General features: G+C 52.3%; 1 protein-coding gene across 2 annotated transcripts in view; it reads right to left on the reverse strand.

The window, feature by feature from the left end:
* The window catches only part of CRYM (crystallin, mu), a 14,757-nt gene extending 3,818 nt beyond the window's left edge, over positions 1 to 10,939 (reverse strand). The window contains exons 1-4 of one of the 2 annotated variants that reach the window (XM_014535847.1): positions 10,831 to 10,939; positions 9,473 to 9,837; positions 3,719 to 3,820; positions 1,366 to 1,549 (exon numbers count right to left, since the gene is read on the reverse strand). In XM_014535847.1, the coding sequence (XP_014391333.1) occupies positions 1,366 to 1,549; positions 3,719 to 3,820; positions 9,473 to 9,532 (346 nt within the window). In that variant the 5' untranslated portion in view covers positions 9,533 to 9,837; positions 10,831 to 10,939. Of the gene's footprint in view, positions 1 to 1,365; positions 1,550 to 3,718; positions 3,821 to 9,472; positions 9,838 to 9,897; positions 10,509 to 10,830 lie in introns of those variants that run through there. The other variant, XM_014535848.1, reaches the window with a different exon arrangement.
* Positions 10,940 to 10,945: the final 6 nt, after the last annotated feature.

The raw sequence follows: 10,945 nt of genomic DNA on the forward strand, positions 1-10,945 counted from the left end.
GGGGGAGGGGGGGGGCTGCAACCTAGTTCAGTATCTGGTTACAACTGTAGTCTTACTTCCCACTCCTTGGGCAGAGCTGCAAAACCTAACCCCAGGGCCCGGCCACAGCTGACTTGAGCGGAGCTGCAGGGACCCTCAGAGGCCACCACAGGAGGAGCTATAGGTCAGACTCTCCCCACGAGTTCAGTTCTGGCTTTGGATCCAGAATTCCCCTGGACGAGCAGATCTGCGAAATAAATATTTCGCAGCCTCTGCAGCAGTGCCTGGCACAGGGCAGGCATTCAGTAAGTGTTTGAGGATGAGTGTGTAATCAGGACACTTGCTCTTGCAGCTCACCTGCCAATGTGTACAGGGATCTCAGGTTCTGAGTTCAGGCATGTGCTTGTCACTAAAACACAGGACACCGAGAACATGTTTAAATGCCCTGGTCTCTGCCTGCTCATGCACCAGAATCCAGTCTTCTTACTGAAAACTAATACTGAGTAGCATTTAAGAGCCTCAGTTCAAATCCCAGCTCTGCGGCTAAGGACCTCTGACTTTGAACAAATTAGCAACTGGCTTAATTTCTCTGTGCCTTAGTTTACCCATCTGTAAAAAGGGGTTGTAATAAAAATAGCTCCTACTTCGTGAGGCTGTTGAAAGGATTAAATGACAGGTAGCACACATAAAGAGTTTAGAACAGCATCTGCAATAGCTCCTGCTATCACCCCAGGGCCACTTTATGTTCAGAGGCCCCAGGAATTCCCATGTTTAATATTTTATTTATCTATTCATTTATTCTTTTTTAGAGAGGCAGAGTGAGAGGGATAGAGAGGTAGAAACATCGATGAGAGAGAAACATCATAGATCGGCTGCCTTCTGCATACCCCCTACTTGGGATCAAGCCCACAACCTGGGTATGTGCCCTGACTGAGAATCGAACTAGTGACTTCCTGGTTCATAGTTTGACACTCACACTGAGCCACACCAGCCAGGCAGAAACTCTTATATAGAGTCACACCCATCCAATCACATACCAGAAAGTATTCACATTTCACATTAAATGTCTTTTGTGTTGTAATTTTTTTGTAGTTCTAAATGTTAAAAATAAATGAGTCATTTGGCTTTGTCATTTAAACTTCATTACATGAAAAAACTGAGCTGTGACTGGCCAATTGCCATAATGTTACGTTACATAGAAATTCTACTAGTTTCAGGTTTGCGGTTTTTGTTTCATGTTTTGGAGTGAATACTGTTTCTAGGGCTCACAGGTCTCTGAGGCCCGTGTGAAGCTTGGCATGTGGCAGAACACAGTTCTGCAGCTGCGGCCCTTGGTCCAGCCTAGGGGCCAGTCCACCACCAACTACCAGACACCGCACCACTTACCATTGATGTGAGCCCCCGGCTTCACCCATTCGCCAAACAAAATGGGCTCTGTTGCCATGGTGACTGTGATGATCACATCGGCACCTGTCACAGCCTCCTGGACGGATGAACAGACCTGCACCTCTCCCTCCACTGTGTCTGCAAACTTCTCGGCATTTTCTTTAGTGCGGTTCCATATCCTCACCTTCGTTGGGGGCAGCAAGAGGGACATGGGTGCCATGAATGTTTGGCTATTTACGTTTCAACGAGCCCAGACATCCCGAGGAAAGCTGAACCCCTCGGGGTCAGGCTGTGCTTGTGACTGTAAGTCACTCCAGGAAGAAGGGAAGTTTCATCAAGGAGGCAACATTAATCTGCGCAGACACCTGGCCAGATATTTGAAAATGACCTTCCTCCAGCCCTTCCTTCTTAAAGAAGGGAGTTTTTCTTTGTTTCTTTTTATTTATTTACTAAAGGCCCATCGTGCACCAGTGGGGTCCTTCAGCCTGGCCTGCACCCTCTCGAAATAAGGGAACCCTTGGGGGATGTCAGACTGCCTGCAGGGATCGGGCCAAAATTGGCAGTCTGACATCCCCCAAGTGATGTAGTAGTGCGCAAAGTATCAGGAGGCTGGGGAGGAGCCCGAGTCCAGGCTGGGCACCGACCAGCTCCCGCTCATCATGGCTCCACTGCGTCTGCCGCCACCGCTCCATAGCGCTGCCTTGGAGGTGGGAGAGGCTCTCCTTGAAGGAGAACTGCTCAGTGAAGACCTCATAGTGGCTGTAGGCCTGGACCCCAGCCCCCAGGATGCACAGCACTTCACTGCTGGGTGGCTTCAAAAACTGTCGCAACTGCACTCGCCAGCTGTAAGCCTGGTGTCTGGTGCCTGTCAGTCAGCTGAGCGGCACTCCTGCTGTGGGAGTGCACTGACCCCTGGTGGTCAGTGTGCATCTTAGTGACTGGTCAACTGGTCGTTCGGTCGTCTGGTCATTTAGGCTTTTATATATATAGATTTTTTTTATTGAGAGTATTACAGATGTCCCCCATTTTAGGAGAGACATTTTTCAATTCTACATAGGACATACAACATCATTAATGCAATAGCTACTACATAGCCCAATAATTAGCAGAGCAACTTCTGGACCTAGATGGGCTTAGACTCAACCCTGCTCTCTCACTTACTTCCCTGGAGTTACTCAACCTCATTTAGCCTAAGTTTCCATGTCTGTAATATGGGAATGATAAAGGAGTCATAGCAGGTATGGGGTTCTCTGTGGCAGGGCTTTGTGTGGAATAACTTGATCTCTGAAGGGCCTGTAGGGAGTTAAAGATCAGAGGGTCTGAGGAGTGAATGGTGCAGTGATGTAAAGGGCAAGTGTAGTAGCTACAATTAGATCCCTGGCAGTGGGACTGGACAGCTTGCCTAGCAGATAGCCATGTCTGGAGAGGGGCTGCCAGCCTTCAACTGAAAATGAGACCTAAACAATCTCTCATAAGGAAATATAATGTAGAAATAAACCTGTGTCTACATAAGTTTATCAACCAAGGTTCTGTGCATGCAAATGCAAACCCAATACAATACGCCCAGTCATAAGAGAATGGTTAACCATACCACCCTTCTTAATAGAAAGTTATGCAAATATTATACAAAAATTAAGGAATCTATGAAAGTAGTGATGTTAGAACATTCAATGAAAAGATGGGATATATAACTTTGTATATCTAATATGATTAAAACATAAAATGCTGGTGAGGGAAGATTGGAAACTGTGAACTGTTGCTGTTTTTAAAATAGACATAAGGGCATTTTTCTGTTGTTCTCGTCCTTATAGTCCACATTTACCAATTAACCTAAAAACATCATACTTTAAATCAGCCCCAGCACTCTCACACATGTGCAAAAAATAAAAGCAGAATCAAATATTCCCAGTAGGAAGAGTGAGGCATGTCTGGCGAAAGGTAGGCCCATATCTGGGCTGTAGAAGGGGGTGCTGTAGGCTCCTGCTCTCTAGGCCTCTCCCAATTCCTGAATCCATAACCCTGAAGACTTAGACTCCCAGGTTCTCCTAAGAGACGTGTGTGTGTGGGGGGGGGGGGCACAAAAGGACAAGTGAGGGGACTAGGCGACAGATAATATAGCCCTTTAAACTAACTGCTAGGCTGGCTGCACCCTCAGACAAACCCTGTGAGCTGAGACACTGGGAAGAGGTGATCAGGCCTCCCCGCCTCTTTGTCGGACCCAGGAATTATGGGAAAGTCATTCAAGGATGGTTGAGATGGGACTCTCCCTCACTGTCCAGCACGGTCCTGCTGCAGTGACGGAGCAGACCCCAGCCAGGGCAGCTCCCCAGTGCCCAGCCCTCCCAGGACTTACCTCCTTGAAGGAGAACTGCTCAGTGAAGACCTCATAGTGGCTGTAGGCCTGGACCCCAGCCCCCAGGATGCACAGCACTTCACTGCTGGGTGGCTTCAAAAACTATTTGAGAGAAATGAAAAGGAAAGGCTCATGGAGACATTGCAGCGAGTGAGGAACACATGGGTTTGAGCCGGGTGGCTCCGCCCACCTTCAGCTCCCTCAAGCATGCGCTGGCAGCACCCCCGCCCATCCCCGGGGAACCACCAGTTAATGCTCTGTTTTCATGACTTTGGCTTTTTTAGATTAAGCCCTAGAGATCTAACACATGGTACAGTGAATATAGACAAGAACATCCTATCTAATAATCCTATCTAATAAAAGAGTAATATGCAAATTAACCATAACTCCTCAACAAAGATGGCGGCGCCCATAGAGCGGGGCAGGACGCTGGTGGCGTCACCCTGGCAACGTGAGCCCAGCAGGCATTGCCTCGGTGACCCGTGAGCAGGTCGTGCGGCCCTTGAGCAGGCAAGCAGGCCACAGGCAGCCCCCAGCAGGGCCTGCTTGTGGGTCACTGCGGCATCATGTTTGGCCAGCAGGCAGCCCCCAGCAGGGCCTGCTCCTGGTCGCCGTGGCAATCCGCGAACAGGAAAGCGCGGCCTGCAGGCAGCACCCAGCAGGCAGCCCCCAGCAGGGCCTGCTCCTGGTCGTCACGGTGATCCACGAGCAGGCAAGCACGGCCGGCAGGCAGCACCCCACCCTGGCCACAGCTCAAGGGAGAGAACAACACGCAGGCGAGGCCAGGAGCCTGAAAGATCAACACAGAGGGGCGCCTGCTCCAAGCCTCCACGGTGTGGCTGGTGGCAGGCCCCCAGCAGACACACACACTCACACATGCACTCACACACACAGCGCCTGCTCTGAGCTTCCAGTGCGGCTGGGGGCAGGCCCCCAGCAGACACATACACACACACACACACACACACACACACACACACAGACACAGGACGCCACACACACACACGCACAGTGCCTACTCCGAGCCTCCGACGCGGCTAGGGGCAGGCCCCCAGCAGGGACACACATACACACACACACACACACACACACACACACACACACACACGGCGCCTGCTCCGAGCCTCTGCTGCCAGACTGTGGCCATCAGTAGGACATCCACTGAGGGTTCCCGGACTGTGATAGGGGCAGGCTGGGCTGAGGGACCCCCCCACCCCCCAGTGCACGAATTTCGTGCACCGGGCCTCTAGTTGTATTATAATCAGCAAACTTGAAAAAAGACTAGAACTTAATCATTGTAACCACTGAAAAGAAAGGATCTATATATACAAAAGCCAAGTGACTGGAACAACGGAATGGCTGGAACGACTGAAATGACCGGTCACTATACGAGCACTGTATCAGCCAACCAGCCTGATCTGGGTCCTAATCGGCCCGCCCCAACCTCCCACAGCCCCTCCCCCAGATCAGGGGTGGGGCTGGCCAGCCAACCTCCTGCAGTCCCTCCCTCCAGCTGGCCCTGCCCCTGATCTAACCCCCCTACCGATTGGGGACAGGGCTGACAGCCAACCTCCCGGCCTCTCCTCCCAGCTGGCGTGGCCCCCATTGCCCCCATCTCCCAACCTGATTGAGGATGAGGCCGGCCAGCCAACCTCCATGTCCCCTTCCCCCCCACCCACTGGCCTGGCCCTGATGGCCCCATCAGACCCCACCCATGCACAAATTCATGTACCAGGCCTCTAGTAATGATATAACATGATAGAGGTGCTAACTATCGCTCAGTGGCAATCATATTACAATATATAAATGTGCTAAATTAACATGTTGTGCCCTTACATTTACAGTGCTAGGTGACAAACATATTTTTAAAAAATCTCTTGGGAAATCAAGGAGGTGTCATTTTGTGTTTCTGTTCCTCTCAGGAGAGTAGGAGAGAAAGAAGGCGCCTTCATTGAGCACCTAATATATGCCAACACTTTCCCTGCACAACCTCATTTAGTCCAGACAATGACTGCGTGAGCTAGACACTTCTATTCTATCTTCCTCTCACAGGTGAAGAAACTGAGACCCGGAGCAGACCGGTAACTTGCCCAGGGCCCCACAGCTACCACTTGGGTGGTGGAGTGCTAAACCCACAGCTTTCCTTCCCCAAAGCCCACACTCCTTCTAATGCTACCCCCTCTTAGGGACGTGAAAAGCCACGCCCAGGCCTCAGAGCTCCCAGGTGCTAAGTGCTGCCTGGAGATGTGCCCTCCAGACCCCCGGTCTTGGCTGTATTTGCTGAGCCCGGCCCTGTTTGTCTTTTCTCAGCCCGTCTCACTTTAAAGCGGAATGTGGAGCTGGCATTTGTGGCACAGACTGAGGGTGTGTGTGTGTGTGTGTGTGTGTGTGTCTGGGCATGGGGTTCTCATCAATTCATATCATGTCAGCTCTTCAGTGAAACCTTTCTTACCTCTGACAGCACTTATAAACGCATTTGCTTGTACTGACCTACAGGCCCATGAGGACAGGAGCTGCCTTGTTCGCACAGAATTGGCCCTAGGGCAGGGTTTCTTGACCTCGAGACTACTGACATTTGGGCTGGACCACTCTGCTGGCGGGAGGTGGGTGCACCACAGGGTATCTGGAAGCATCCTGGCCTCTGTCCATTAGGTGCTGGCAGCACCTCCATCCATGCACCCCCACCTCTGACAATCAAAACTGTCTCCAGATGCTCAGTGCCCCGGGGCAGGTGGCACGGCTGTCCTGGGTTAAGAACCACTGGCTTAAAGGAAGGACACCAGTTTTTAAAGTAAGACCCCGTTCTGTCTTTTCTCTATTTTATTTAGCAAAATTTCGGCTCTGGGGTCTGGTCTTTCCTACAATGCTGATTACTGAGATTCTGGAGTGTCACCTTAAAGTACCGGTCTTCTTAACACTAATTACCGGCCAAAGGAGGCTCAGAAACCTTACCAGGTGCTCACCTCCCCTATGGCTGCAGGAGGGATACCACTCCCGACACAAGCTATCATCACAGAATCTGCTTTGAAAAGGTTTCAAAATGACTATATCCACAGGCCAGTGCCCAATCAGGAGACCTGGGTGATCTTTCCTCCACTAACCCACTGCTTCTGCTCTCAGCTAATAGCGATCTATTTCTAGGAGTAAGCCTGGGCTTCGGACATTGCAGTGTCCTGGAAAAGTGACCCTCGTCCTCTGAAACTAAATGTCTAATTCTGAGGGGTCACCTTACTCGATCATTTGTTGCCTTGAGGGTAACGTTATAATTGATGTATCTTTTTGTAAACAGTATAATGTTTTAAGATTTATTGAATCATAGCAGGATTCGCCACACCTCAGTCTTTTCCTGTAAGCATGCAGATCATTAAAAACACGTACATGAATCTGCTGGGCTTCTCACTCACAGAGTCGGCAAGCCTGTGTTTCAGGGGCATTTGATAAGGCCTCTCAGTCTGGCTCTCCTACCTCCCAGCGCCCTCCCGCCATGGGAGTCTGACCTCCAGCCACACCCGCCTCCTGGCAGTTTCCCAGGCACCTAGCCTCTGTCCCCACAGGGCCTTTGCCCAGGCTCCTTCCTCTTCCCGCCCCTCGAGAGTAACTCCTATTCTCCTTCAAATCTCAGCTCAGATACCCCTCACACAGGAAACGCTTCCCCAAGCCACCCCGTTGTACACTCTCATAGCTCTTCACCCCTTTCGTTCAGTGTATGTGGCAGGGCTGTAGCTTCACATTTGTTGGTGTGATCTTTGCGTAATGTCTCCCCAAATGGACTTGGAGCTCCTGGATGGCAGGCACTGCGTCTAGTTTTACTTAACCATTCTAGGCCCATGCTGAGCACAGGCCTGGAGCCGGGTGGGCACTCTAATATTTGTTGAGTAAACACATGCCAAGCATAAACCTTGCTAGAGTGTCGCCTGGGGAAAGCACGCCAGAGTCCCCAACTCAGGTTCTGTGCGACGCAAATGCAAAGCAGGTACAGGTCCCCTGGCCTGAGAACTCCAATACATGTCCTCCGTTAGCCTCGGTGAGAGAAGAGGTGAGGGAGAAAACACCAAAACACCGCACTCTCCCAGAGCAAGGATGCATCAGACCCTTTGTTCCTTACAGAGTAATCTACCTGCCGGGGAAGAGGGGAAGGGAGCCCTGAGGCCACAGCCTCGGGCTTGGGAGCACATGTTCCTGTCAATGCAACGGCACCTGGAAGGAGAGGTGGTCTAGAAGCCTTTGGTTCCCAAGCTGCTTGATCATCAGCATCAACCAGAGACTTTTAAAAAACGAGGTTCTCGGGCCCGCCCTCAGCGGCTTCGACCAGGGTTTGGGGAACACAGTCCCCAGGTAACGCTGTTGCACAGCTTGGGTTGGACACCACTGATAGGGGACAAGACCAGGCAGCCCTGGCAGACCCACAGCTATCTCCATCCCCTGTGCACTCAGCGAGGCCAGTGACACTCGCTCTGCCTCCCTCACTGAATCCCGAGTGAAGGCGAGACGACGGGCTGGGGAGGGCTTTGGAAAGGACCCGCATCCTTCACCCATGGGAGGCAGTGCCGCCTGTCACTCTGTTCCTAAGTCAGCGACGAGCACTGCCAAGGGAGCCCCTGTGTTATTTCGATTTGAATTGGGTCCGGATAGGATTTTTAAAAACCAGTTCAGCAAGGCGTGTGCTTAGGTTCCCTTCCTGTACAATGGCCAGTTAATCCTCGTCTTCTTCCCTCCGCATCACCTCACACACAGCCTGCCCGCCTGGTCTCCGCCGGCCAGCCGCTGCCAGATCCCATTTCCTTCACACTCAGGCCTCTAGCCCCGCGTTCCCAGACCTTTTCCACTTGACGAGCAAGACTGCCACGTGACAGTCCCCACAGCCGGCGTCCAGGGCTGGTAACTCACCTCTGAAAATCCTGCTTTTGCTATAGGAGGCCCTGCAGCTGCCGGGAACACTCCCCACTCCCAGCTCCTCCCCCTCCCACCCCACTCACTGGCTTCCTTCAGTCTTTACCCAGATGTCACCTCCTCAGTGAAGTCTTTTCTGAATAATTTAAAATGTAACCCCTTCCCAATAATTTTGATTCTGTTTTAATTTCAAATACTAACGTACTATTTGTTTTTTTGTTGGCGGTGGCAGTGTTGTTGTTTTTAAAGCAAATCCTGGCATGTTATTAAACTCAAAAGAGGTTGCTTGTTTGCTAATTATCTCAGCAAATCATACTGTGTGTCACTCTGCTTTGTTCGCTGCCATCCCCGACTGCGCAGGCGCAGGCCTCAGTGAGTCCGGCTGACCAGCAGGAGTCGGTCTGGCTCGCTCTCTGCTTCCCGTGCAGCATGGTTCTGGCTTCTGAGCAACCATAGATTTACCAGAAACAGCAGTGCAGGGGCAAAAGCAGTCCTGGGAGTCAAAGGGGTCAAATTTTAAATTCTTTCTCTGCCACCTAGTAGCTCTGTGATCCTGAACAACTCGCACATCCTCTCTGAACCACATTCCCTGTAACTGGCAAATATAGGCAATCACATCTACTTTGCAAGATTGAGGTGAAGATCAGGAATAATGCATGTCAGGTACCTGGAATCTGGCCAGGCTGCTTAAGTGGTAGCTAATAAAGCTGTGAATTACTGCGCTCACCTGACACCCCATATCTGGCGTGCAGAGTCCCAGCTATGTTCGTAAGGAGACCAAGATAAGTCCCCCACTTCTCCCTTAGACACGCAAGCTTGAAGCACCCGCTCCACCCGCCCAGCCCACCCAGGCACCACGCTCACCTTGGTGGCGATGGCAGACACGGCTGCTGTTCTCTTTGCAGTTATGACATTTCCATCCATGACCTTGGAAGGAAGGACAGACAGCGAGCACGGAGCACCCACCCACCGCGTTCGCGGAGAGAGGGCACTCTAGAAGCGTAGCCCGCGAAGGCGCTATTGTGCCCAACAAAGTGAAGGCTCATTTGTTACACCTGGACCCAACTCTTCCACTTCTGAGACATGCAACTTTGAACACACATCTTAACCATCCTCTGAGCACTGTTTTCCTCCCTGTGAAAACAAAGACGAGGCGGGCCCATCCTCGGCGCCACTCCTCTGTGTCTGCCATCCATCTCCCTTGGTCCTCACCAGGCAGTACAGTGTTCCTGTTTTATAGACAAGAAAGGAGCCACTGCTGAGCAGACCAGGAAGGGTCCACGGCCCACCTGTAGCTGGAAAGCCTGTGCTGGGCCCGCTTCCCTGAGAGCCGCTGTTGGCAGGCAGCATGGGTGTCAACGCCACGGGATGAGCTGGAGTCTCTTCTCAGAGGAGGAATGAACAGTTAGGTTTCCTGGGAAGTAGGAGATTCGGAGAGAAGCTAAGGACCCAGGGTAGGTTTGGGTGGACTATGGAGAGTGTCTGATGGGGCCTCAGCTGCCTGGCATCACAGGCGCCTGTGGGCAGGGCACGGGCCTGGGGGGCACAGAGCATGGGCCTGCATGTGGCACGGGGCACGGGCATTGCTGGGTCTCTCACTAACCAGCCGTGTGGCCTCAGACACAGTGGCTCAGGACCTCAATGGGAACTTGGGGGGTGGGGGGCGGGGGTAACAAGAAACTCCCAGGGAGGAATGGTGGCAGAATTGAATGAGGGAAATTTCTCCTGCCCCGCATGTGCTCAGTGCTCAGTAGGTGGCAGTTAGAAAGGTGATGGAGGGCACAGGCCCTGGAGTGCGTCTGAAGTCCCTTACTACCACCTCAGCCTGGGTAAGCGGGGTCTGTTTTTTTCCCCCCATATTGAATAAGATATTACAAATGTGTCCTTATCCCCCGATGTCCCCTCATCCCCCCAATCCCGGCCTCACCCTCACCCCTGTTGTCCACATCCAGCACTTATGCTGATGTGCATGCACACAAGTCCTTCGCCTGCCTGCTGTTTTATGACTCCGTTTCCTCATCTGCAAAATGGGGGCCCTGGTAGGATGGTCCTGTCACTGCATGCGGAGTGTTCGGAACAGGCCTGCACTCGGGGTGCTCACGGGGTGCTCTCTCTGCGACACTCCCATTCAATGGTAAAACAGCGCACTGGGTGCCCTCGGAAAGGCTCAGGGGCTACAGGGTCCCCTTTCTCCCCACAATACAGAGCGTCACCGCACGCACACTTTCTCACTCAGGTGTTGCTCCGCTGTGCACCGGGAGTCACTGGTCTGGGCCGGAGGGTGGCGAGCTGACTGCTCCCCAGCCGCAGCCTGGGAGCGGCGCGGGGCTGTGCGGT

This window comes from Myotis brandtii, unplaced genomic scaffold (assembly GCF_000412655.1).
Source record: "Myotis brandtii unplaced genomic scaffold, ASM41265v1 scaffold152, whole genome shotgun sequence".
NCBI lineage: Eukaryota > Metazoa > Chordata > Mammalia > Chiroptera > Vespertilionidae > Myotis > Myotis brandtii.